At 40.2% G+C, this 27298-nt stretch overlaps 4 protein-coding genes and 1 long non-coding RNA gene across 5 annotated transcripts; 2 read left to right on the forward strand and 3 right to left on the reverse strand.

Moving 5' to 3' along the window:
- Nucleotides 1-5560: 5560 nt before the first annotated feature.
- LOC119728429 (cytochrome c oxidase subunit 5B, mitochondrial-like) lies at nucleotides 5561-9004 on the forward strand. Its single transcript, XM_038200661.1, has 4 exons — nucleotides 5561-5721; nucleotides 6144-6217; nucleotides 6613-6712; nucleotides 7200-9004. The coding sequence occupies exons 1-4, from the start codon at nucleotides 5631-5633 to the stop codon at nucleotides 7304-7306; spliced, it is 372 nt and encodes a 123-aa protein (XP_038056589.1). The 5' UTR covers nucleotides 5561-5630; the 3' UTR covers nucleotides 7307-9004.
- Nucleotides 9005-9852: 848 nt separating this feature from the next.
- Nucleotides 9853-14189, reverse strand: LOC119728577 (acyl-coenzyme A thioesterase 13-like). The gene is made up of 3 exons (XM_038200868.1): nucleotides 14059-14189; nucleotides 12026-12207; nucleotides 9853-11255 (listed from the first exon to the last, which is right to left on the reverse strand). The coding sequence occupies exons 1-3, from the start codon at nucleotides 14152-14154 to the stop codon at nucleotides 11063-11065; spliced, it is 471 nt and encodes a 156-aa protein (XP_038056796.1). The 5' UTR covers nucleotides 14155-14189; the 3' UTR covers nucleotides 9853-11062.
- Nucleotides 14190-14557: 368 nt separating this feature from the next.
- Nucleotides 14558-18509, reverse strand: LOC119728578 (acyl-coenzyme A thioesterase 13-like). The gene is made up of 3 exons (XM_038200869.1): nucleotides 18325-18509; nucleotides 16063-16244; nucleotides 14558-15151 (listed from the first exon to the last, which is right to left on the reverse strand). The coding sequence occupies exons 1-3, from the start codon at nucleotides 18412-18414 to the stop codon at nucleotides 14983-14985; spliced, it is 441 nt and encodes a 146-aa protein (XP_038056797.1). The 5' UTR covers nucleotides 18415-18509; the 3' UTR covers nucleotides 14558-14982.
- On the forward strand, nucleotides 16677-16828 carry LOC119728579. Its single transcript, XR_005271079.1, has 2 exons — nucleotides 16677-16714; nucleotides 16748-16828. It is a non-coding gene; the product is annotated as an uncharacterized LOC119728579 (long non-coding RNA).
- A 2193-nt stretch (nucleotides 18510-20702) lies between the features above and the next one.
- On the reverse strand, nucleotides 20703-25765 carry LOC119728431 (acyl-coenzyme A thioesterase 13-like). Its single transcript, XM_038200663.1, has 3 exons — nucleotides 25605-25765; nucleotides 22398-22582; nucleotides 20703-21163 (listed from the first exon to the last, which is right to left on the reverse strand). Exons 1-3 carry the CDS (start codon nucleotides 25689-25691, stop codon nucleotides 20959-20961), a joined length of 477 nt encoding a protein of 158 aa, XP_038056591.1. The 5' UTR covers nucleotides 25692-25765; the 3' UTR covers nucleotides 20703-20958.
- Between the last annotated feature and the right edge of the window lie 1533 nt (nucleotides 25766-27298).

Below are 27298 nucleotides of genomic sequence, written 5' to 3' on the forward strand. Positions count from 1 at the left end.
AGGTGGGATGAGATGGCTGAGGGGATGGGGGAAAAGACATCCATGGATTGGAAGGGGGCATTACTTATGTGAATCTATCTGCATTTCATTTGTTTGTACTAGTTTTCACGGAGCCAAGAACGATAATTATGGATTAAAGGCTTCTGTCGAGACCCTTGCAAACTCTAGCAGCTCTACTTTAAAGAAGTCTACTTTATTGTGCCACCTTTGCATCAACTTGGCGTTAAAGGGAAGATACAACATTTGCAAACATCCAAAAACGAAATGATCAAATTATCACGAAATATCTTACTGGATTGTTAGGGAATGACAGTCCAAAGCATCCTGTAAAATCGTGGCTCCTGGTGTGCTGACATTTTCAAGAAAAATTGTATTTTTCCAGCACTGGTCGGCCGACCATTGTTGGAGAAAACTGGCTTTTTTTCAAAAAGTGCTCCTAGTTTTTCATATTTAGTTATTCCGCATTTTCTTTGCAATTGATTACACACCTGTGAAGGGGTACAAGCCTGCTAGACTGATTCTCTGACCGAACAATTTCCCAAAGTCTATAAATTGCTCAGTATCATCTTAAGTGGGATCAGGGAGCCAGAATACAAGAATATGGTTGGTTTTCTTAAATTTTCAAAAATCTACGAACCCAAAACATCAAGCAAGTCAGTTTAACAATATTTGCTATAACATACTAATCCTCCAAATCCATTTATTTCTGAAAATTGCAGTAAAAGCAAATGTTGTACATTCCCTTTAAACCTTTACTACTTTATTTACCGAACTCACTGGTGCACTGTTGTAATGTTTATCCAGCTTGCCTCTTATAATAATGAATACATGTATGTTCTGTTGCGCCTGCGTCGCTGGGCATGAAAACAAGGGATATGGGGATCAGATGCTCTAAATAACAAATTCTTCTTTGGGTCTGAATTCATAAAGATCCTGTAGAACAATAGTCAAAATTAGTTTCTGATTCATTATTTAGACTTGGGACATGAAAAGTTGGCATTTTGATGTAATAGTGGAAAATGGGTATACAAAGACTGCTGATCTCTCATATGGCGTCGCGTGGAGGGGGGGGAGCCAAAAAAAGAAGAAAAAGGGAGAAAATAGGAGAAAATAAGAGAGAAGGGAAAGGAAAAGAGGCGCAAAGTCACAACTGGTCATTTAATGGGTGGGGGGGGGGGGCGAAAGTCCTTGTTCACCCTCGAAATATCGAAATACGCTGGAAGAGTACAGGGATTTTTTAGGGGGGGGGGGAACGTGCTTTGCCCCCGCTAGAAAAAAATCCTGGCGACGCCCATAACTTCACTAGCTATGAACTTTCCCCACCTTTGAAAGTTCATTATCATGATAAGAATTCATATCGTAAAATTAAATATGGGTCGTGGGAAAAGTAGGTCTGAATACTACATCTTTAAATATCAATAAACAGGGTATACAAAGTCAATTGACCTCCCGAAAGTGACCGACAAATATGAAACATTTCTCACATCCAGTCATTGCATTCATTGCATAAAGAGCCAACATACGCAGTTTTATGCTCAGTCTCAAAGTACACAACTTTTTACGATATTTGACCTTAACAACTCTATCAGCCTATACCCACTGCCCCTAAGATTCAATTCAATCCTTAGCTTCAAACCGGAAAACTGATACATGTATTAATTTGCTAGCTCCTGCTACCTGTACTTCATCATTTTGGCCAAAAACCGACAAAATCCAGCAATGTTTGTTCTGCGCATATTACGCGTGTATGTCATGAGGTGTAGTAGTAGTTTGGGGGCAAACTGTGCAGCGGTTCTGTGGGAAATGTCTGCATTTTGATGGACGTTTTTGTACTTAATTACTTAGTGTTTTGTGCTGACAACAATTTTGCGGGGTTCTTAATCTATGCTACTTGGAGCCTCAGTCATAGTTCTAGGAGTAGGCTACACTCAGTAGAGCTACTGACTGTACTGCTAGTGCTACATCATTGTAACTAGCAAATAAGCGCTATCTTCCGTTATGCACCACATTACAAAGTTTCATCTTACCTTGTTTCAAATATCAACGTTAAAATGTTCATTCCCGGCACAATAAGAAATGTCTTGCGTGGACATTTGGCGTCGTAATGCACTGCAATTTGCCGCGCAGTTCATCAACCACTTGCACGTGGCGTGCATCCTGCATGCAGTGCAGTCACTTTACATTCATTATGAATGAGGCCCTCTCGTGACTGCATAAACTTGCCACCAGAGGGCCTCTTTCAACTTTCGCGGAACATTTTAACAGAAAAGTCCGTCGGCGCTATGCACTGTCCATTTCTATCATTTATACGAAATAATGTGAACGCTCATAGTCTAGCAAAAGCTAAAAAGTAAATAAGTTATGGTTTTGGCCTACAACCTCGGCAAACTTATAAGTTCAGTTTAATCTTTAGCGCTCAAAAATATCGTGGCGGGTTAAACTCACCAGACAAGTGCATCAGTGCGCGCCCCACTTTCAAATAAATTTACGGGCCTATAAGTTATCCTTTATCACACTCGGGGTACACTTCATATATGTATGGGATTCTCCGGAAAGAATTCCATACATGCACATGACTAGTTTTCCCTGCAGTGACCTTTTAGCCATCAAAAAGCGATAACATGTCCTAAAAAGTCAAGCAGGGAAAATATTCATCATTCACTGAGAAAACACTTAGAATTTCAAGTATCATTTCTGTTCCAGTTATAACCAGGTAAAAAAGGTCCGTTAAAATTTCCAAAAGTTTAGCACCGAAATTTAGGGGACCCTCTCTCTATGACATTTCTGCATGTTATTCTTAATGTCGCCCACTACTTTGGTAGGGTTAGCCTCCCCCCCCCCCCCCCCCCGATTTTCCCAGGCCAACAAAAGTGCCCTTCTCGCGGTTAATGTGTCCCCTCGAGATGAAAACAAAACTGCCCCTCAAATGCATATATGAAAGCATTATGATCGCACTTAAAAATGGTTTCCTTTCTTAAAATGCAAAAATACCTCTCGCGCATAAACAAGATTGTTAACCTTCTCGAGATGGAAAACTAAATAAGCACAAACACCCCTCTCGCAATAATAAAATGGTGCCCCTCACGAGATGGGAAATCGGCAATCAAAAACAATACTGCTCCTCTCGCGATAACTTGTCGAGATGGAACTGCCCCTTGAAAGCACAATGCCCCGTTTGCAAAATTAAACTGTGCCCCTCTCAAGATGGAAAACTGGCCTGTAAAAAAACCAGTAGTGCTCCTCACGCGAATAAAATGGTAACTGGACTGGCCATCAAAAGCAAGAGTGCTCCTCCAACGATAAAAAAATAGTCCCTTTTCATAGGCCTTACTAGTCAAATTCAAGGGCGGACCCAGAGCCGGCGGGCGTGCCGGAGGCCGAAGGGCTCTCTCAAGTGAAAAATTGTCTTATTCGAGAACAATACGAGCGGCTATATTGAGCCTCCGGAAAGATTTCCATACCTCTGACCATCAGTGACCTATCAACCACCAGAGAATGATATGTCCTAAAAAGACAAATTTTGTAGGGAATATATTTACAGAGAAAACACTGAAATTTTCAGACCAGTCTCATAGGGTTTGTGCACAGGGTGAAAATTGCCTAGCCAGATGGAATCTTTCAAAAAAATATCTTTAAGAAAAAAATCGTACTGGATTGATGGACAATGGACAATATGCTGGATTGATAGACAATTTTCTCCAACTATAGTAAATACTGAATGAAAATTCATTTTGAGTCAATCTAGATAAGATTAGACTGCTTGAGACAGCAAAAGTCACTTTGGAACAATTTTGCAACCTGACGCCACTTCCGTGATTGTGTACAAAGTCTATGGAGAGTCAACAAACATACCTAACAAAATTGGAAATGTTTCTCAGTCCCAGATTCATACGTCTTTTCATTTTTGCAATGAATGACCTTCATTGAGATGATATATGCAGAAAACAGTGACGTCAGGTTGCAACATTTTTTCCGCCACTTTTGAATGGAATACGTAAAAAATAGAGTTCTTATAAAACAACTTACCGACCACGAACTGTTCATGTCAAGCATGGGTGAAGAGCTACGAAATTGCGTATATACCGCCTGTGGCCACACCCAAAAGTCCGTGCGTGCGTACAGTATACAGGCAACTGGGACATCTGCCTGTCGCGTGGTGGTATTACAATGGCTACTAGAACTCAGGCCCAAAAGTCAAAGTATACTTACTGTTTCTGTGTTCTCCATCGTGTGGATTGAATGAGTGATATATGCCCTTAGGTTACGTAATAAACCTTTTTGGTAGTCAGCCAATACAAAAAGAAATGAAAGAAACACTAATGTGTGCACTCACGCAACAGGCTGTTTTGAACAATTATTCACAAAATAATGGTCGCACACTCGGGGCCGTTCAAAAGAAAAGGAAGGAATTCACTACGTCATCAGGTATGACCTGAAGGGGCGGATCTTGGAATTTTTGCAGGGCCTGGGGAGTTCATCAGCAAATCATTGCTGACTGATAGACAGGTTTTTTGGTCCGGACTTGGCATCCGTAAAATCAAATATGGGGGGGGGGGGCCTCGTATCATAATTTTAATGGGGGCACTGTTCAAATCCGATATGACGTCGTGTACTAATACCCCCTAACCAAGCTGGCCGCTGTCCGTATTTTGTGAAAAGGCTGACATTATGTTACCAGTTTATTTTCGGGGTGTCAGTGCGGGGGGGGGGGGGGGGGGGGGGGGGGGGGGGGGTCGCATTTTTTTAAAATGAATTTCTTTGCAAAAAAAGGGGTCAGAACTGCGGATAGGCACGACTAATCTGGGTCAAAAATAACTTTTTTTCTTATACCATTTTGACCCAGTAAAGTGTCATTTTGATATAGACTCAGGTCGGGGTCATTCTGACACAGGGGATTTTAGAGTGTATTGGATCATCCCCCCACTTCCCGGCACAGATTTGCGCCACGAATCATGGTTCAAGTCTAAGTCGGAACTTGAACCTTAAAGAAGCACAATTAGTAGGTACTCATTATGTAAATTAGGAACGAGTTACGGTTTGGTTGGCAGGAAAACTGGCACGTGTTTGCGCGGACTGAGGAAATTACTAAACACAAACAACTTGTTTAAAAGTAAAAATGAGATGACGTACAAATATCGAAGATAGCATACAATCGTTAGACGAATTTGAATGAATTTTTTAACTTTGACTGCAATATGACGAAATTGCTTCATCTATCGTAAGTTCGGCAATTGCAGACGACGAAATGGATATGTCTTTCGCGAAAAAGTATAAGGCCAGTAATCGCTATATGAAATTGTTTTGTAACGTCTCTCTGGGGGTGAGAGACATTACCAAGACGAAATTGAAGTAAACTGTTTATGAATTTGAATAAAAATAAATAATAATGTGCGGGAAAACTTATATTTAAAACCTACATTATTAACCACCACCTAGGGCGCCCTCTAGAAGTCAGGTCAACAGAGGTCATACCGGTTGGATAATTTTTCCATTCAAGCTCGTACCCAAAGTGGTGTACGCTCCCTCACAGTCCATTCGAATCTCATTGCGTGACGTCAGGCGCGTGGGTACGTGCGATAAATGAAGCATTTCCCTGGAGCACGTACGCACGGGCAGGAACACCGGCAAAAATGGCTTCTCTCAGAGTTGGAAAATCGGCAATTTTGATGGCAAGGAGGTGCTTGATCCGGCCAAATATCAGAACAATGGCAGCTGGAGGTGGTAAGCTTCCATACAAGACGAAAAGACCGAGTGTAAAATCATTTAACAGGATTTTTGCAAACATTTTTTTCTCCACCAGTTTCCACACAGTCATTCGCCATGCAATGTCCATTGTGAACATGATTGTCATTGACCTTGTGAAGTTTGAATTATTTCGATTTTAATTCTAAGCAACAACTCTATGTTTTGAGAATGGGGCCGGGAAATGCATTTTCAGGTTAGCTATTGTCTTGAACATCGGTTGAATATTTTAGATGCTCATTGTTTTGACAGTTTTAAAACAATGATCATGACTGACAATCACTGACAATGTGACATGACTGAAGTGAAGTCATGGAACTTGAAGTGAAGAAGTTGAACAATTTACGAACAATTTATGATCTTTTATTCTTAAATTTGTCTGTCCTCATTTCACTTTGTAGGAATTCCAGAGCACTCAGAGCACGTAACAGGCCTTGAAAAGAAAGAAATGGAAATGATAAAAGCTGGCAATCCGGTGAGTATTTCTGATACTAGTGATCGATACACATCAGTTTCAAAACATGAAGGACCACACAAGTTAAGAATGACGATATCCTAACAAATAAATGACTTAGCGATAAACATTTAATCTCCAATTATAACTAATATAAGATAATCAATTGCAATTTTATTCAGCTTTGAGATGTTTCATGCCCATCTGGAAATAAACATTTGCACAATTCTTTTTTGTTTATTTCAAAATGAAACAATGTCCTTCCGATGACTACATGCAGGACTCACATGCAACAGATGTTTATTCACTAGGAAATACTAACAGATCATTCACGGTTGAACTCAACAATTCCTTACATTCTTCAATGTGCTTTCTTTTTTGTAATTGGAGAAATGATCAATGATCTCTCTTGCCAGGATCCTTTTGAACTGCAAGTGAAGCGGGTGCCAGCCGGCACACAAGATAAACCGGTCGCTGTTAAGTCTGTCTTTGAGAAGCGAATTGTCGGATGCATTTGTAAGTTTTTGCTATCTTTTTTTTTATGAGCAAGATTTATATGAAGGCATTGTGTTTTTACACTCTCTGATATAGTCGAGTCTGTCACAAGTTCGTAACAAGTCCATTAATCCTAACCCTGCCAGAAACAGCACAGTGCATCAGTTGGAAAAAGCGGGCGACTCTTTGGTGCATTCAGCTATCAACACCAGTGTGTAGAAGTCAGTTTTGAAACAATGAGCTGATCCCTTCGAACAATGCCCCAGTTGTATCCTGCTGCATTCAGAGACCACAGACTCTGAGGAAGTTTGGCTTCGAGACTTTTAGACTGATGATCTTGCTACACTGGGCAAGCCTGTCACTTAGACAAGCGTTGCATGTTGCCGCATTTGTCAGGGTTTCTAGCCAACATACCCTGGGTCAGGTTTAACGTCCTCCGGTCGCAATTCAACTCACAAGCTATTCAAACGTGCTTTAACATGTTTTATTGTTCGTCCACTCTTTTCAGGTGAAGAAGAACAAACCTTCATTAACTGGATGTGGTTACATGCTGGGGAGGCCCAACGATGCGACTGTGGCCACTGGTTCCAACTACAGAAGACCGAGAGTATATAGCCAATAGCTGAATGTCGCCCCCTCTCGCCTTTCTGTGTTGTTTTGTAAAGAGATTTAATAGTGTGCATGAGTGGGGATATGAGGTGTAATACTTGAATACAATAGTTGTTGATATTTGACTGATTTGATTAGCTGTGGACCCCAGAGGGCGCTACACTTGAGATAAACTCACTTGCATCGCGAGCTAGCTGCAAAACAAAAAAACACGTTAGGCTGACAGTAAAACTCTTAAAGAGCAAAGCTAAATGCAACACAAATGTCACAATAATGTTGAATTTTGTATTTTCGGATCCTGCATATGTACTTTTTATACTGGTGGCAATTTCGGGACACTGCTGCTGTTACTGACACAGAGAAAATACAACAGTGCAAAAATTGTTATAGTTGTGCAACAAAGTTAGCATACAGTGAAGAATAAAAATTGAGCTACTTTCTTGTGTTTTGCAATATTGCACAGTTTGCACCCCATACTTTATTTCCATATGGAAAGCAAAAGTGTGATGTACAGAGTTCAGTTATCGGTCAGTGTTAAATTTTCACGTGTAGCGCCCAACAAGAAATTGAAGATATGGCAAAATACCAGATTAGGATGTGCTCTGAACAGTGTTCTCCCTGTGATTGGTGTAATGTATAACACAAGCAGATTTCAAGTTATATTATTGGTGCTCTGATTTCCATCTAAAACAAACTGGCAATCATTTCAGGCAAACAAATCACCATTTCCAGACCAAACAAATTAGAACATGATTAAATCACATTAGGTTTTGCCCTTCACCGACGTATAGAACACGATTGTTTCTTGGCACGTTCTTTGACCGTAGTACAGTTGCAGTTTCTGTTTGTCCATCATTCTGCGGTTAAATACAACACAGAAATAAATGCAGTTTATCAAAACCTTGTTTAATAAAATTCCAATTATTTTTAACTGAGACAATTAGTCACGCGAGAAAATGATGTTAATACTGTTTCAGAAGGTTCACATTTAGATTTCTTTACCGTTGTCTAATCAACCTTAGAATAACTTTGTGCTAATAAGTAAATGTTACTTTCCTGAGCTATGTTACCATTTTCTATAGTGAATGACGACACTTCATGTATGTACGTTCTGTGATTTACATTACTGAATACATGATTACCAGTATAAAGTTGCCCTTTGAGATAGTGCTGAGTCAGTTCGAATAATTGAATATTCGGTTATTTGACCATCCATTCGATCGAATATTTGGATATTCGGCACAGCATATGAGATGGACACAATTTCACCGCCAGAGGGCGACAGATTAACATACAATCATTTAATACTCAATATGGACATTCTGTAAGAAGTGAGTGGTAGTTGCTTTCTCATTAAATTATACATGTATACTGTAAAACTCATGTTAAGCACTTTCAATATTCATTTTTGTCTTTGTGATCCGTGTTGAAAATCCGTATAATTCATATACCATACTTGCATCTAGTTAATCAAATTTAGTTCATGAAATCTGATGAAAACTTCACTCCATCCATTTCTTGTTTTCCAGCGTGAAATATTAAATTGGTGTTTTGTGTACATTGAATAGTTACTCCCTTTTTAATCACTATTATATAGATATTTGGTCCATGCAACATAGCAGTGTGAACGTGTGTGCAAATATACTTACGTTGTGATTTAAAGATGTGGAATACTCTAATTACAATTAAAAGTATGAATTACAATTTTGCGTCTTTTGTCATATTTTAGCTTTCAATTTGAAGTCGCAAATTCCTGCAAATAGTTTTACCCTGCAAATATTTAAATTAAAAAAAAATGGACATGGTTCTAAACATATCCTATAAGCTTCTGTACTGATGACGTCACGCTTTGTATGGGCTCCGTGCGCCGATAAAGAGGGCGCCCTTTTACCTAGCAACGACGTCCAATGGGCGGGACATTTCGCTGATTGACGCGCACCGTTCCTTGTGTGTGACGCACGTACACCAGGGGATTTGTACTATGTACACGCAGAGGCTGCGCTTCGCGGCAAATGAATTGCAGTCAGGCAAGATGGCGTCGGTCAGTCACCCCCAACTGTACTCTCTTTGCCAGTGAGGGGGTACTTGTGAACGGAGCGGATACGTGTGTGCTTTCCTATGGTGCGCAGTGGACCGTGGGCCCCCACTGGCTCCATAGAAAAGTGCACTTGTAAACAAAGTGTGACGTCATTAGTACAGAGGCTTATTGCTTGTCAATACCTTGAGACCAAATCAACCAAATAAGTCTTTTTGAAATTATACAACACCTCCTTTCAAGGTCAAATTATCCCCCCCCCCCCCCACAAAATGAAAACACAAAAAATCAATCAAACACTTCATTTTCAAGCAATGATTAATTATTTAAAACATTTGCTGATATCAAAAGACCCTGAAACCCCAAACACTCCCCCCCCCAACCCCCCAACCCCCCCAACAACTGGGTCTTCGTTGCCCAGTTTCCCGCGTTTATCTGTAAGCATGGTAAGAGAGAAAAAAAAGAAACAATAAAAAGAAAACAATTGCTTTATTATAAATCACACTTAAAAAAAATATTTGACAGACTTCACATTTTTTATTTAAAATACCTGAAAGTGCTTCAATTTCAGAGAAATAATTGACCAATTTCAGTTTCATTCTTCAAAAGGTTTCATTCCAGCTGCTCAACAAACAAATCTATATTTAAATATGTGTATTTAAAAATATATTGAAATAGAGATATGGGAGAAAACACATGTACAAAAGGCGTTAACCTCAGCAGCACTAAAATGCCACTGTGAAAACTAGTTCTACTACAAAACTTCCCCTCTTTAAACCGAAGTAAATCCTGCTACAAAAACACACTGACATATGCTTTCCTTTCTGTTCAAATTATGAGAATAAAATTCAAAGTCTAACATCCCTGAGTCCATGTATAATCTTGACACTTCTGGCACTAACCATGATATGAATTTGTTCCCATCAGAAACTCTTAACTTTGACAGTTTTGCATGAGAGGATCTCGAGTTGGGTGTATTTGTAACTACCCTGTACACCATACTCAACTCTCAACTCAGTGAAGAAAAAATATGCAAAACAAACTCATATTACATTTGCCCAACAAAATTCTTTACAAAATAAATTCCCCGAGTATTTCCTGGAGTATTTTTAGCACCTCAGTTTCCTACAAACTTCAGCATCAGAGAGTGATGTTGAGTGTTTTAAGCATTGGTGAATGGCCAACATTTTGAATACATGGACTGATGAATTTGCAGAAGTCTGGAGGCATGACAGTTGACTGTAGAGACAATGTGCAGAAACAGAGACCAGTCCAGGTACCAGACACTACTTTCAATACACACGCAGTGCAATTGAACTACTATGTAGGTCGAGTCTGAAATTTCACCTGAAATTTGAGGTATACAGGTATACATGTACAAACATGTATGATGTCAATATGTTATTTACAATTTGTTCAAGCCTGATTTCAGGCAATTGGCCTATCACCGTTGGCAAGTTAGCCACGCCCCTTAGACAACACTATGGAATTTTACACACTAAGTTTTGCTTGTCTCAGATTTTGCGCGTTCCGCGTCCATTTGCATATCATGTAATTAGACAATATTTAACAAGCTGCGTTGACGCAATTCTACCGCGATAGGTCAATTGCTTGAAGACTTACATCTCTGCCCTACTAAAGCAATGTTGAACATGTTCCATGAACAAATCCATTTTTTTTGCATTGCACTTTGCATCTGAATTTTAGACCATCATTTACAGCATCAATCATTCTTTGATGTCGAAGAAGGACTCCGGCATGGTTATACCCTTTGCCAAAGAAATGATGTGACTCCCTGTAGCCAGGATTTCTCCGTTGGACTTGAAGAGGTCTGCCTTGGTGAACCCTAGACTCTTGCCGGCTTTGACGACGTTGACGTCCATTGTGATCTTTTCTCCCAAACTGGCTGATCGAAAGAAGCTGAAAAACAAAAGCATCTTTGTACTTAATAAAGGAATAGAGGAGGCAATACTCAATCTGTATAGAATAATTATTGTACATGAAATAGACCAGGGCGCAGATCCAGAGGGGGTTGATTTTACAGAGGCTAAGTGTCCGGAGAAAAAAACCTGTCTTTGTTTCAGCATACATTTGCTGATGAAATCTCCGCCCTTGCACAAATTCCAGGATCCGCCCCTGTAGACAGTGCTTGATTCCTGTTTTTCTCATTTCATTGTAAAAATTCAAGAATTACACTTCAGAGCTTTCAACACCCTCTTACAACAAAAGCACTTCAAAAGGAGACAAATTCAAGAGGCTTGTTTGGAATGGAGCATAAAGCTATAAATACATTCTACAAAACAGTCCTGAATCCTCCAATTTCAATACGATTTTGCATACCCCTAGGGAGTTGGGGTTAAAGCAATACTTTTTTCCAATACTAGAAACAAATGTCTCAATTTTTATAGGGGAGAAAATGGTTGAGATGGAGATTAACACAAATAAAGGTTTTACTACTGGAAAAGTGACAAATGAAAGGATCATACGAAAATTCAAGTATTTTTTTTGAAAAGTAGGCATGGTAGGGATAAGACATTTTGGGTCATCCCTTAGAGAGTACCCTTGTGTTATGTTAACATTTTTTTGTTGGAACTTTGTGGATGTTGTATAGATTGCACTGGTGAAGGCACTTTCTTTTGTTTTTAAACACTGTTCTTTCAGTTGAAAAATGGAACAAAAATGGGATGTACCTCATGTTGAGCTGCGCACTGACTCCAAATTGTCCAACTTCCTTGGCCAGAGTTGCCAACGTCAGAGTATCCACCATTGTGGTCATGCAACCTCCATGCATTATCTGCTGTGCGTTAACGTGTTCCTCCCCAACCGTCAGCTCGCAGCTGCACTGGTTTGGACCCATGGAGACAATTTTGACCTAATTTGGAGTCAACCAAGAAAAAGAGATCATGACTAAACAAATAAAAGGCATTCAGAAAACTGAAGGGCCTATGTAAGGGTTTGTCAGACATGTCAGAATGCCATTTCCACTTCAAAGCGAATTTTTTTTTGAAAATAGGTCTTAATTATGCAGAAAATCAAGATCTTAAATGTCGGGGTGTCGCTCAAGTGGAGCCTGTTATTCTTTCCAATGAGATTCAAGACCACTGCACTCGCAAAAGTCGCAGCTTTTACAATTTGTGTTTTTTCTTACGATGAACTGTTCAATGACATTTTTATTTATACAGTCAGTACTTTTCATTACGGGTTATCCTTACCTGTGGGACCCCTTTCCTATATAACTTAGGTTAAAAGACTCACCAAAACAGCTGAACAAACTGACACTCGAAAGTGACATTCTGATATTTCTTGACACATTTGAAGCTTGAACAGTTGGCAACGACACCTTCTTGATTATCAGCAGGTTTAATTTTGTGGAAAGAGGGCAGGGCTTTGATTTATGAGCGGTAAAAGACGACGATGACAAACAGAAAATATATTTAAAAAGCAAGATTCACATTCAAAGTCACATTTTCTTTGAAACTAATGAAAGTGCTTTCAAAATTAGCCTACAACTAATGAGTTTATCTGAAGAAAACAAGGTGACAAGACTGCTTTAGCCTGCAAAAGTCACTTCGGTACTGGACAGTCATCTGCAAAAGTCAGTTCTGAACACAACTCGTAAAAATAGAGGTGTCCTAAAGATTACAAATATATTATATAGGGGGCCTAAGGCTAAGTAATGATCGTTTACACATGACATCGGTCCTACTAGTACTAGTATAATGGAACGCCGTATTATCGCGGTACTTATCACGTTTCTCGTTCGGAATAGAGATTGCCCACTAACCCGTAAGAATTGTCCCGTCTTATGTGTAGTATAACTCTTCCTTTTTAAATTAATATAAAAAAATCTGACGGGTGGTGTGGTTTATTCCGTGTACGATGCCTGTGAAAATAGACATGCGCGGCGTGTGCGAACGGAGGTGGACTCCCTATTATCGCGGTATGCGGGAAGTGGTTTTTATAATGATCCCAACTTTTTTGTTCATAGTTTATCTTTGACCAAAACACCCCCTGAATAAAGTCTGATATTTTCTCTGTAACGTTCAAGTTGATTAAAGACAAATTTTCTGCAGGATGATTTCTTAAGACCCTGCCCTTCCCCCGAAAGGAGAACACAAATCCCTGAGGCAAGTCTACTGATCGGCGATTGAGGGCGCCATTCACTTTACACGGTGTGCCGTTTTATTTTCGCTAAGCGCGGTGCTTATTTTGATCCCGTAAAAGTTGTTTAGATTTCGCGCTGCAAATATCGTCGTTCGACTTCATTTTACATTTGCAGCTGAAGAATGGGAACCAGACAATGGAACTTTCATGGACAGAGCGCAATTAAAGATTTGTGTTAAAACATAAACGGTACCTTTTAGCAGACACGGTGAGGGAAAATTTTGCAAGTTTTGGAAAACGTTAATATTTATTAAAATCGTTAAAAGTCCCGAAAGACACAACATTTTTTAATCGTCCTTTTTATACAACTCGATAGAAAATCCTTGATGATTGGTGAACTGGATAAAAATCGCCACTTGAAGGAGTTTTGACACTGTAAAAAGAGAAATTTCCCATGCCGCGATAATAGGGATGCCGCGATAATTAATAGCATGAATAGGGAGTCCGACTATACTCGTTTTGACAACAGTATACATTCCAATGGTATATTTTCGAAGTTCAAGGCTAAGAAAAAATGAACGATCTAACCAGACTTTGACCTGTTAACTAATCTTCATACCTTCTCAAGAACTCTGTCGAAATTTCGTCCCGTGGTGACCATTTTCAAGATTTGCTTGAGCACTTCCACGGAAACTCCTCTCCCGGAGGCTGCCATGTTGAATCAATTTCTCTGATTGGCCAAGAGAGGGCGCCATTAGCAAGTTTCGAATCTTTTGTGTTGCAAAAAGTTTATGGACAAATTTTGCGCGATTGATCATCATGAGTTAGGACTCGTAATTGTGGCATTTGAAGGGGGAAAAAAAGGGGGGGGTGAAAAAATGGGTTAAAAAAATCACTGGGAGTTAAACTTTTATATTCTGGCCCCGGAACAGGGTTATTTTGGGCGTTGGGGTAAAGATCCACGCCAATTGTCAAAATATTGAAAAAACCATGAAGTGTTTTCATTTACAAAAAAGCATTCCGAATCAGAGAAAACAATTGTACCGTCTAAACTTTACTCTAAAACAATGAGTACTCAGTTTGCAGTAAGAAACAGTAACAACTGCATACCTCAACACTGTAATTTGTTAAGATAACCTGTTTATTTTAACACACATTTCAGTTATACCTGATCTCCAAAAGCAAACAAAAACAATATCCATATCAATGCACACTTTTACAATAAAACAAAATATATAACCTAGGTCACACCATTTGGTAAGAGTTAACACAATGTGTTTTCTAGAGTTGTGAAAACGGCAAGTATGTGCATCATAATGTGATCTTTAATCTATTCCTTATCTATTTTTTTTCAACAATTTGAACAAGTCAAATTCCCATTGGTACCATTCCCATTGAATACACTTTACCAAAATCTTTGCAGCACTAAAGAAGTATTTCATGCTCCAGCCTATGTTGAATGTATGTCTTAACTGCTGTTACTTTTAGAACTTGAGGAACAGAAAAACAAAAGTTCTTTGGATAAGCCCTGAACCATTCCAGCTCAGCTTTTGTCTTTATCGGAAGGCATTCCTGGGATTGGTCTACTCTTAACCAATGATATCATGTGACTTCCTGTAGCGATGATGTCACCGCTGGAGTTGAAAATGTCCGCCTTGGTGAACCCAAGAGTCTTGCCAGCTTTTTCTCCTATGTCAGCCGATCGGAAGAAGCTGAAAGTACAAGAGAATCCTTGTAAGATTAAACTGTAAAGCTTGGCTTGATTTTGCATGGGTCTTGAATGAGGTTGTTATTAAGCCGGAACTGTAGCATTGTTCCAACTTAATCCCAATTACACTATAGTATAGGATCGTCCCAACTATAAATGGGACTTCCCCAACTCTATAGGATTATCCAAACTATAAATGGGACTTCCTCAATTCTATAGGATTGTCCAAACTATAAATACTAAAATAGGACTTCCCCAACTATAGGATCGTCCAAACTATAAATGGGACTTCCCCCAACTATAGGATCGTCCCAACTATAAATGGGACTTCCCCAACTCTATAGGATCGTCCAAACTATAAATAGGACTTTCCCAACTATAGGATCGTCCCAACTATAAATGGGACTTCCCCTACTCTATAGGATCGTCCAAACTATAAATAGGACTTCCCCAACTATAGGATCGTCCCAACTATAACTGGGACTTTCCCCAACTATAGGATCGTCCAAACTATAAATAGGACTTCCCCAACTATAGGATCGTCCTAACTATAAATGGGACTTCCCCAACTCTAAAGGATTGTCCCAACTATAAATGGGACTTCCCCAACTCTATAGGATCGTCCCAACTACAAATGGGACTTCCCCTATTCTATAGGATCGTCCCAACTATAAATGTGACTTCCTGAACTCTATGGGATCATCCCAACTGTAAATGGGACTTCCCCAACTATAGGATCGTCCCAACTATCAATGGGACTTCCCGAACTATAGGATTGTCCCAACTATAAAATGGGACTTCCCTAAATATAGGATCTTCCAAACTATAGATGGGACTTTCCCAACTATATTTAGGACTATCCCTACTTATAGTTGGGGTCTTTTTTATAGTTGCGGCCTGACAGTTTTGATTTACCTCATGTTGAGTTGGACACTCACTCCGATTTTGCCGACCTCTCTGGCCAAGGTGGCTAGAGTCAGTGTGTCCACCATTGTCATCATGTAACCACCATGCAGTGTGCGCTGTCCATTAGCCTCTGGCTCCTCGACCAGAACCTCCCAGCTACATCGGCCGGGACTGGCCGCCACAAGATTGACCTAGTACAAAAGATTGGACACAAAATGCAGGAAGTGAAGGCAGACAAACCATTCACTAAACTAAGCTCAGTATTAAAAGCAGGACACTTTTTTTCCGCATCATCACGATAATTATCAGTAATTGCAAAAATATTGATAACTCTGGGACTGAGAAATATTTCCATTTTTGTTAGGAAATACTTGGAAAATGTTCTGGACTCTCCATAGACTTTGTACATGTTGTGCCCATTCTTGAAAATCACACATTCTCGAGAATGGGTATGCACATTCTTGAGAATGTGCAACTGGATCCTTGCTCAATCTTGGCAAAAAATAACTCTTCCAGATTGAGCGCAAATTCTTGAGAATGCGCGACAAGATAACGGTCTTGTCGATGCCGAGCACCGGCTGCGCTTGGCAAGTCTAGCTGAATCCTCGTTCACTGATTCTTAATAATTATACTGTTGCAACGCAAGGCGCTGAAAAGTAGAGTGGATATGAAAAGTATACGCGTATTGGGGGAGGGGACCGGGGGGAAAAATAAGAATAAATAAGAAAGAATTCAGATTTTTGGGATAATAAAAGAGGGGGGGGGGGGAGGGGGACGTAAGAATGAAGAATGTGAAGAATGAGAATGAATACTGCGACATCCCATAGTGCTAATGCTATTTCCCATTTAAATTGCCACCAATTTATTGTTCACACCCCACCATAACGTCGCAGAGCTGGATTCTATCTAGTCAAAAGAGCAATTTTGGCAGCTTCTGGACATCGTTTTTTTTTCGTGGCACGCATATGATACATACAGGGACTTGTACTTGTCTAGCCTAAACAAAGCACTTCCCAGACTAGTTCCCAGTCCTCCGTTATTACAAAACTTCCCATAAGTAGGCAGGAAAAAGCAATAACAGGTTTAATATGATTCAAATTATCGTAGTTTTACGAGTACAGAAGCATAGAACATTTTCTTTCCTCTTTATATGAATTGTTTCCCTTTTAACCGCTATACAATTCATTTAACATAATTATGTCGTGCAATGTTTGTTAAGATTGGGCAAAATTCATAAATTGTGCACGTGATATTCCCACCCAATCTTAAGAATGAGCGCTTATTCTTAAGAACGCGTGCTCGTTCTTAAGAATGGGCGCTCATTCTTAAGAATGCGCGCCCATTCTCGAGAATGCGTGATTTTCAAGAATGGGCACAACATACACAACTGCTGAAGTGGCGTCTGGATACTACATTCTTACAGGGAAAGAATGTACTATGTAGTGTCCAGACAGATGCCACTTCTGCGGCTAATTTGTGTACAAAGTCTATGGAGATTCATGAACATTTTAGTATTTCCTAACAAAATTGGAAATGTTTCTCAGTCCTAGATTCATGTCTTTTCAACATTTTTGCAATGAGTTTGAGTGACCTTTAATTAAAGTTTAACGCAGTGGCTATTGTTACGGCAGCCGTAACGCATTTCCCATTTTCTATCGTTACGGTAGACTGCAACTTTTATAAAAACATGAGAAGAAAATATAAAATTAGAAGAAAAAAAGTGAATTTGAACGTTATGAAATTCGGACTTTATTTCCCTTTTTAAAAAAATCCTCCAAAGTCTCAGGTTAGAAAAGGAAAAAAATTCGAGTGCAAAACTGACATGACCGAGATGCGAACCCGCAACCTCGCAGTGCAAAATCCTACCCTGTATCGACTGAGCTGTCGCACTGCTCGCTAAAACATGGGGAAACAAATAATTATATACCTGCGTGCGTATCAATAAAGTATCGTAGAGGGCGCCAAACAACGGCTGCCATAACAATAGCCACTTCGAAAGTTTAAATGTATTGAAATGGCATGTGAAGAAAACAAGCGGCGTCAGGATGCAGCATTCCTTAAAAAATCACAGACTGGTGGACCATAGCTCCAAGGATGGACCAAGGGCCCCAACCCAAGCAAAGCCGCATCAAATGATCAAGTTTCCCGCTGACCGCGTGACTTGACAACAGACACGCCCACCCCCAACAATTGCGTCTTTTGTGTCAAAATGACAAAAACAAATGTTATGCTGAATGCATGAAAATGGTAACCATATAATAGGCTTCATACCTTGCCCAGAACTCTGTCGAAATTTCGTCCCCCAGTGGCCAATTTCATGGCTTGTTTGAACAGTTGAAGAGCCGGTGTGGAGGCAGCCATGTTTTCAATTCCTATGCACGCCTAGAGAGGGCGCAATTGGCAATTTTGATTTTGCCGCGTCACGCGTCCTATATGAAGTGCCGAATGCTGCAATTTGTAAAAAAATATTTTTTTTACAATATGAATATATCAAGTATGTCACTGTAGTCAAGACTGTGCCATATTTTTTTTATGCACAGGGATATTTTTTACCTGATCAAGCACCTTTGATGAAAGTTTAATATTTATAATTTTTGTAATATATTTGATGTATAAGAAATATTCAAAAGTACATTTCGGCACAATTCTTGGGACAAAAGCATCTTTATCTTCATTGAATTCAGTCTTAAAGGGAATATAACATTTGCAAACATCGAAAAATAAAATTACCAAGTTTTTACGAAATACCTTACTAGGATGTTGGTAAATGACAGTCTAAAGCATCCTGTAAAATTATGGCACCTGGTGTGAAGTCATTTTCAAGAAAATGGTATTTTTGTATACATTTCCAGCGGTGGTCGGCCGACCACCGTTGGAAAACCTAACTATTTTTCAACTACTGCTCCAACTTTACACTTTTTTCAGTCCAAATTTTGTTTGCTATTGGTTACATGTTCATGAACGGGTGCAGGCCAGCTAGACTGGTTCCCTTACCTTACAATTTTCCGGCATCTATAAATTGATCCATTTTATCTTTAGTGGAGTCAAGGAACCAGACTACTTGAACGTTTTTGTTTTTCTTGGTTTTTCCAGCATTTTCGAACACGAAACTTCAAACATGTCATTGTAACAATATTTGATCTATTACACTAACCCCTCAAATAGTTCATTTCTGAAAATTACAGCAAAAGCCAATGATGTACATTCCCTTTAACCTTTGTCAAAAGAAATAAATTCTTAAATCCAATTTTTCAAGCAGAAGTCATTAATTCTTGATATCAATTTTTTTTAAAAATATTTTATTTCAATGCACCATCACCATAATGCACAATATGTCAAAGGACTAATAATACATGTACTGTACATATCTGAAAGTATATTACAATTATAAAACAACAAGCTGGTTTACCCGATCATAGATCGGGTAGGGCGTAGTGTTGGGGATGAAAATGTGGGGAGTTAAATGTAAATGGGGGATATAGTTGGTGAGACATGCAGTTAAAGAATATCAATTTCTGTGGTGTGATCTGAGGCAATTTCTGATCACTAAAACCAATTTGAGCAAAAGATCATCTGTGAAAGTTTTGAGTTTTGAGTGATTGAATCAGCTACATGTATTCTGAGCAATAGAATTATTATTGTAGGCTACAATATTTTTATTCGGGGAAGAAAAAGTGTGGGGGGGGGGGGAGACCAAACAATGTCCCCCCTCAAAATGTGGGGGTGTGTGTGTGGGGGGGGGGGGGGGGTTCCCCTGTCCCCCGTCAATTTACGCACATGATAATTATGTACCATGGCAACTGTCTGTAAATGTTGCCGTTGGTCTGTTAAATTAATGCATCGATCCTTCGTTGATCCCAGACAGGCCCTCGAAATTATAACGCAACACTGTGGCGGGCAGCGAACTCACAACGCTCAGCCTTGGTGGAAGCGAAGCATGGAGCTGTATTAACACACGATGGAAGCAACAGAGCACTATACACGTCACTCACATGCTTGTGCTTCAAATCATGCAAATAGCGAGCACCGTAGACCCAACCTCGTTTCCAGGGTGTGGAGCAGGCTGCAGTACGCGTTGCCATCGACAGTTTTGCATAGCCCGGATATACTACGCAGTGTAGACTTTCGATTGGTCAGACCGCGCAAGGCATACTTAATGTGTAGTCCTTCTGAGTATTCGTTGCACTCGGCGCAGGGGCGGCAAGCGAAGCATATGAAAGAATAGGGGCACTCGGTGGCCACGCACCATGGAGAAAAAATATTTTACCAAGGTCACCCCATATCACAATTTGGTGAACGCTTTGGCAGTACGGCTGAGTAGAACACGTAAACGAAACCCCTACGTTGACCTCGCTGACCTCGCACAGTCTAGACTCGCAGAAAAGCCAGCACAGGGGGCGGCCAGGCAGTCAACGTGAAAGCGCACACGACGGAAAATTCCTGTGCAAAATGCTGTCACGAAAAATAGACGAAAAGGATCGCCGGTCCGTACGGGAAAATCAGGACGACCCGAAGCGTCCGACCCGGCGGAAGACACCCTCCGTATTTTTCCACGGACGTGGAGCGATTTTGGCGCCGCGGGAGCCCGCGGTCTCGGATCCTTTCATGAGCAAACATCGTCTCGGAGGCCGAGTTAAACTCTCTCTTATATATATAGATAAGTTCATTCGGTGAACAAACCATAAACTATAAACACACACGTTTACAACTCTTCAAATGTTAATGCTTTGAGAGTTGTTTGAATTGTGCTGTTCCCCCATCTGGAGGGGTCTTCATTTTTACAAAATAACTTTAATAAGATTAATCAAAGTGAACATAAATGTTAAAACTTCTTTTCCTTCATGATTATTGTAATCCATGAATAACTGTCTTCATATCATAGTTGCACATTGAGAAGTCTTTTCTTCAACTTTCTTTCAATAAGCTTTTTAAGTCTACAAAGTCTTGAACTTTTTTGTTGCTGCCGATGAACATGGTCTGCTGCCCTTGTGCTATGATGTCTCCTTTTGCATTGAAGACATCGGCCTTTGTGAACGCCAGACTCTTACCCGCTTTGATAAGTTCGGCTTCCATGGCAACTTTCTCGCCAATCTTGGCAGCCTGCATAAAACTGGAAACAAAAGGGAATAAACTTTAAACTGACAAGTTTTGTTTATCTAGCAGAGTGATCCCATTTGCAATTTCTCAGGTTTGAATTGCAAATGCTAAAGGGAATATACATCATTTGCTTTTGCTTTAATTTTCAGAAATGGATGGAATTGGGGGTTGGAAATATATAGCAAATATAGTTACACTGACTTTTTTGAGGTTTGGGGTTCGAAAATGCTATAAAAACCAAGAAAAACAATCATTTTCCTGTAGTCTGGTTCCCTGACTCCATTTAAGAAGAAACAGAGCAGTTTACATACATTGGGGAATTTGTATGGCCAGGGGACCAGTCTAGCTGGCTTGTACCCGTTCATAGGTGTGTAATCGATTGCAAACAAGTGCGATGGTCAATTTGGGGCCAGTATTTGAAAAAAAAAGCCAGTTTTTTTCCAACGCTGGTCAGCCGACCAGCGTTGGAAATTGATACAAAAATACCACTTTTCTTGAAAATGACAGTATACCAGGTGCCATGATTTTACAGGATGCTAATTACACTGTCATTCACTAACAGTCCAGCAAGGTATTTCAAAATGATTTGGTAGTTTTTTTTTTGGATGTTTGCAAATGTTGTATTTTCCCTTTAACATCGCTAATGTTAATATCGCTATGTTAACATTATGGCCTTTGGTCCATTCCAAGCTACATGGACATACAGGACTATTTATGACTTGTGACTAGCTTCCCATGATCAAAGACAGACAAACTGGGAGAATGCCAACTTGAGGCTCGATAGCAGCTTAGTTGGTAGTGTGACGGTACATGTACAGTGTTTCGAGTGTCTGGTTCATACCCCACTCCACTCAATTGTGTCAACTCTAACCCTGCAAGAGGCAATACAGTGTATCACGTGGACAAATCTGTGGGACCTTGCTGCATCGAGCCAACAATACCAGGCATAAACGGCCAAGTCTGAAACAATGAGAGCCAGTCCCATTGAACAATGCCACAGTTGTATCCTGCTGCATTTGGTGACTACAGACTCTGAGGCAGTTTGGCCTTGAGACTTTTGGCCTGATGGATCTTGCTACACCGAGTAGGACTGTCACTTAGACAATTGTTGCATGTTGATGCGTTAAGCAGGCCTTCTACTTCTAGCATTGTCCAACCAAAATACCCTAGAGGGTTAGTGACTATAATCAAATTAAAAAACAATAGAAGTTGAATACAAAGAACTTCCATCTTCAAGTCCGCATTACCTCATGTTAAATTGCACACTAACTCCAAGTCGTCCATCGGTCCCTGTCAGTATAGACAAAGTAGTCATGTAATCGACTAGTGACATTGTGAAGCCACCGTGTAGCGTCCCCTGTCCATTCGCGTGTTCCTCCTCAACAGTCAGTTCACATCGACATCGCCCTGGACTGACTGAAACAAGATTGACCTAAAAAACATAAATTTACTTCGGGATTATTTGCCGTTTGACTTCTGGGAAACGTCTGGTAGGCAGAGCAGGTGGGGGGGGGGGGGGGGGGGGTTAAATAGTGTCAGAGTACTGCATTATTTTTGTATTATGAAAGTCATAGCTTAGTTATAGTTATAATTTAAAGGTCTACCTGCCTAACTGGTTATGTTAAAATTAAAAGTCATAAAAGTTAACTTTCTTAGTTTGACATGATTAAATTACATGAATAACAGGAATAATTTGTGTACATACACAGTGTGACGAAAAGAATGTTGCAGCCCGACGCCACTTTTTTCTTCATATGTCATCTCAATGAAGCCAGTCAGTGCCAGTCATTGCAAAAATGATGATAAGATATGAATCTGGGACTGACATAACTGAGAAAAATATCCAATCTTGTTAGGGAATACTTAGACAATTTTCTTGACTCATAGACTTTGCACACAAAATATTGTATGTGTTGTGCCCATTCTTGAAAATCACGCATTCTCGAGAATGGGTATGCACATTCTTGAGAATGTGCAACTGGATCCTTGCTCAATCTTGGCAAAAAATAACTCTTCCAGATTGAGCGCACATTCAGTCTTGTCGATGCCGAGCACCGGCTGCGCTTGGCTAGTCTAGCTGAATCCTCGTTCACTGATTCTTAATAATTATACTGTTGCAACGCAAGGCGCTGAAAAGTAGAGTGGATATGATAAGTATACGCGTATTGGGGGAGGGGACCGGGGGAAAAAATAAGAATAAAGAAGAAAGAATTCAGATTTTTGGGATAATAAAAGAGGGGGGGGGGGAACATAAGAATGAAGAATGTGAAGAATGAGAATGAATACTGCGACATCCCATAGTGCTAATGCTATTTCCCATTTAAATTGCCACCAATTTATTGTTTACACCCCACCATAACGTCGCAGAGCTGGATTCTATCTAGTCAAAAGAGCAATTTTGGCAGCTTCTGGACATCGTGGCACGCATATGATACATACAGGGACTTGTACTTGTCTAGCCTAAACAAAGCACTTCCCAGACTAGTTCCCAGTCCTCCGTTATTACAAAACTTCCCATAAGTTGGCAGGAAAAAGCAATAATAACAGGTTTAATATGATTCAAATTATCGTAGTTATACGAGTACAGAAGCATAGAACATTTTCTTTCCTCTTTATATGAATTGTTTCCCTTTTAACCGCTATACAATTCATTTAACATAATTATGTCGTGCAATGTTTGTTAAGATTGGGCAAAATTCATAAATTGTGCACGTGATATTCCCACCCAATCTTAAGAATGAGCGCTCATTCTTAAGAACGCGTGCTCGTTCTTAAGAATGGGCGCTCATTCTTAAGAATGCGCGCCCATTCTCGAGAATGCGTAATTTTCAAGAATGGGCACAACATATGCACTCAACAGTCAACTCTCCGACTCCATGGGCGTTTTCAAATCCCTGTTCTTGACAACACGCGTGTAACACGAGAACGTGTTCTCGAGCTGATTGTTACGAACGCGCAGGTGCGTGTCGCATCGATATAAAGCAATGCAAAATGGCCGACAATCGTCTGAATTTGTACTTAGGCCTATTCCAAATGAACGAGGACGACTGTTGCAAAACCGGACATGCGGGGATGAAATTGCAGACCTGCACTATAAATGGTATTCTTATTCCAATCATTAGGGTTTTAGCAAAAAAAAAACACACAAAACAAATTACGAATCTGCACAGTCCGCCATTTTGTTCAAGCTGCACCTCGCCGAACCCTCCATCAACCGGGGAGTGAAAAATTCGATCCGCGAACGCCCTCTTGGGTCTGTTCGTCACGTTCGAGACCGCCGTTCTCGTGTCGGGTTAACCCTAGCCCTGGTGGACTCCCTTTCCTCCCTACGTTACGGAGGGAGTCCTGAGTACACATGTGATCACAACCGAACGAAAACATTTCTTACCAATAATTTCCATATTTTTACCTTGTTGGAGAAGCTAATTTTACGTCGTAGTATTCTATGTGTCCTTATCTGTTAGTACGCTGGGTTCAGGAATTCCATATGCGATGCTGACTGACGTCAATCAGGAAAATAAACTCGAAAGCATCGTTAAACTTGTACGTGTTTAGTCTCTTTTCATCAGTTTCTCACCGCCGAGTCTATTCTAGTCGTACATCATGTACGGTCTGTGCAGCGTGTAGTCTGGTTCCCTAGACCGGACAATTATTCTCGACGCTCATATCACATCTGGTCCGAGGGACAGACTATGCCGCATGAATATGCAGTGCGCACGCGCGATTTGCTTAGTAACCACCCTCATACGCACGCGCACTTACTTGAAGGCGCGGTCGCTAATCCAATGACGGAGCGTGTTTTCGCGCCAGTTACCAGAAACACGTTTCGGCTTTGGTCATTGGTTGAGCGTTTTCGTGACATCGGTTGGCTGGAGTGACGTCACGGTTCCAACCAAAACTAAACAAATGAGGGCGCTAGCGTGCGTGCGCGCTTTCGGATCGTACGCACGTACATTTGTACATGTACATGTACATTGTACATTATGCATGACGAACGACTCTGGGAATAAACTGATGAAAAGAGACTACAAACACGTACAAGTTTAACGTTGCTTTTGAGTTTATTTTCCTGATTAACGTCAGTCAGCATCGCATATGGAATTCCTGAACCCAGTGGCCAATAGATAAGGATACATAGAGTATGACGGCGTGAAATAAGCTTCTATAACGAGGTAAAACATAACAAAACTCTGGTAAAAATGTTGGGATGGTTTCATGTAGAAAAGTCTTGTCCTGGACGTTAGTCGTATTGCAATGAAGACTTCGTCCAACCTGGGCTAGGTTAACCCGAGTGTTGTCAAGAACAGGGATTCGAAAACGCCCCATCAGTCCATCATTTGTCCATAGACTTTGTAATTGTATAGGCCTACAATTACAACCACAGAAGTGGCATCAGGATCCTGCATTCTTTCCCTACCCCCCCCCCCTCCTCGATAAGTGGTTTCTCATCTTACCTTCTGAAAAATCCGGTCAAAATTCTTTCCCTGCGTCAAAATTTTCCAGACTTGCTTGAAAATCGCTGCGCTACTGGAGGCTGCCATTTTGGGGCTTTAAAACCATGGCCAGTGGAGGGCGGTATTCCCCGACAAAGCACACCGTTTAAAGAAAAGTTTGCGAAGTGTAACCAAAAACGGCCCATTTTAAACTTCAAACCTCAGAGGCGTATCTGTCTCTCCTCTCTAGAACACGACTTGTCGATCATTAGTTTTGTCTTAGAAAGGCCAACTGACGAAAGAGCGTTGAGTTCAAGGTGACCGTAAGGCCCTGGCCAAATTCTGCTAAATGCACTTCAAAAATCTGTCATATTTATCGAAATGATCTGCCAAATTCCCCCGAATTACTCGAAATACACTACAAACGCTATAAATCACATGCAGATGTTGTAGTATTGCCTTAATTAAGGTTCAAATTACATTATAAACAATCTATAGCTCCATTAAGATGTTATGAAATGGCGTAAATTTCAGGCAAAATGCAGTTTCGTCACGACGAAAACCGGAATCTCAGCACCAACCTGCCCCATTATGCAAGGGTTTGTTTTAAGCGCTTGAAGCTTTTTTTAAAACAAATATACCTTTTTTTTTCAAATTTACTACGTTTTTTCTGTCAAATAACCATTTTTGCAGAATTCTGCCAGAAATCTGCTAAAAAATCCATTCTGTCAAATTTTCTGTCAAACTCGTTTTTCACTGACAAAAAAATCTGTAAAAGTTAGCCGAAAATCGAAAATTGGTCACCCTGGTTGAGTTTGACCTTTTTATAGCTCCAAACTTTGACGCACTAGCTGTCAACTTGCATGCACGACACTTCCAGTCGACAGCTGTATCATGATAACCAACTATTGTTGTTATCACAATGTTATCACTGTCTACAGCTTAAAATAAATAAAATAGCGAATTTTGACACGTATAGCCTTTGTAACAAATTTGACACGCGTGTCAATTTCCTGGCGTAAAACTAAGCATTCAGTACCAAGATACCGTTGATAAGCTTATCTCTAAAACTTGTTAAAAACTTTTGCCATTCAATTTCCGCCTCGACATCTGTGTGCAGGTAATGTTCCATACCAATGCACACTGTATGAAATTTTTTTTTATGTCAATTTAAAGTGTCAAAAGTTTAAAGTCTTGACACCAGGTCCACGCCGTATGGGGGCCTACTATAACTTGCATTGCGTAGAAAAAAGGGGCACAGATATAGGCCTATACAAACGTATATAAAAGTTAAAGCGCAATGATTTTATAACGTTTGATAATTATAGTTCCCGAGTCAATTACTGAATTACCGGTGTAGCATGAATTTAGGTTTTATGAAATACGGACTCATTGGTGGTATTGCGCATGCTTATGCATAGATAATTAGGAGAGGGACCGGTCACGTGAGAGGGTTTAACCAATAAAAGGAGGAAAGAGTCCGATTTTCATACGAGTCTGATTTTCATAATTATGATACGGGTACTGAATTACTGAAACCGTGTCAGCATTTTGTTTTTGGTTTTAAAGTTCCATATTCCCTTCCATTTTGCAATAGTACATATACCACTGAAAGGCAGCAGGGGCGTAGCTAGATCATTTTCAAGGGGTGGGGGTGTCGGACCAAATTTGCCGACAAGTTTGCGTACAAAACATCCGACAAGTAAACGAAAAAG

The sequence above is a fragment of the Patiria miniata genome, unplaced genomic scaffold, assembly GCF_015706575.1.
Source record: "Patiria miniata isolate m_02_andy unplaced genomic scaffold, ASM1570657v1 HiC_scaffold_20, whole genome shotgun sequence".
Lineage (NCBI taxonomy): Eukaryota > Metazoa > Echinodermata > Asteroidea > Valvatida > Asterinidae > Patiria > Patiria miniata.

Coding starts and splice junctions, on each gene's coding strand:
- LOC119728578 (XM_038200869.1), bottom strand. CDS start 18,414: ATGGCTGCCTCCACACCGGCTCTTCAACTGTTCAAACAAGCCATGAAA. Junction 16,245..18,324: donor TCGACAGAGTTCTGGGCAAG/GTATGAAGCCTA, acceptor CTTTTGTACTAG/GTCAATCTTGTGGCGGCCAG. Junction 15,152..16,062: donor AGTGTCCAACTCAACATGAG/GTAAATCAAAAC, acceptor TTGTACTTTCAG/CTTCTTCCGATCGGCTGACA.
- LOC119728577 (XM_038200868.1), bottom strand. CDS start 14,154: ATGGCAGCCTCCGGGAGAGGAGTTTCCGTGGAAGTGCTCAAGCAAATC. Junction 12,208..14,058: donor TCGACAGAGTTCTTGAGAAG/GTATGAAGATTA, acceptor ACTCCAAATTAG/GTCAAAATTGTCTCCATGGG. Junction 11,256..12,025: donor AGTGCGCAGCTCAACATGAG/GTACATCCCATT, acceptor TTTGTTTTTCAG/CTTCTTTCGATCAGCCAGTT.
- LOC119728429 (XM_038200661.1), top strand. CDS start 5,631: ATGGCTTCTCTCAGAGTTGGAAAATCGGCAATTTTGATGGCAAGGAGG. Junction 5,722..6,143: donor AACAATGGCAGCTGGAGGTG/GTAAGCTTCCAT, acceptor TTCACTTTGTAG/GAATTCCAGAGCACTCAGAG. Junction 6,713..7,199: donor GCGAATTGTCGGATGCATTT/GTAAGTTTTTGC, acceptor CACTCTTTTCAG/GTGAAGAAGAACAAACCTTC.
- LOC119728431 (XM_038200663.1), bottom strand. CDS start 25,691: ATGGCAGCCTCCAGTAGCGCAGCGATTTTCAAGCAAGTCTGGAAAATT. Junction 22,583..25,604: donor TTGACCGGATTTTTCAGAAG/GTAAGATGAGAA, acceptor TATGTTTTTTAG/GTCAATCTTGTTTCAGTCAG. Junction 21,164..22,397: donor AGTGTGCAATTTAACATGAG/GTAATGCGGACT, acceptor TTTTGTTTCCAG/TTTTATGCAGGCTGCCAAGA.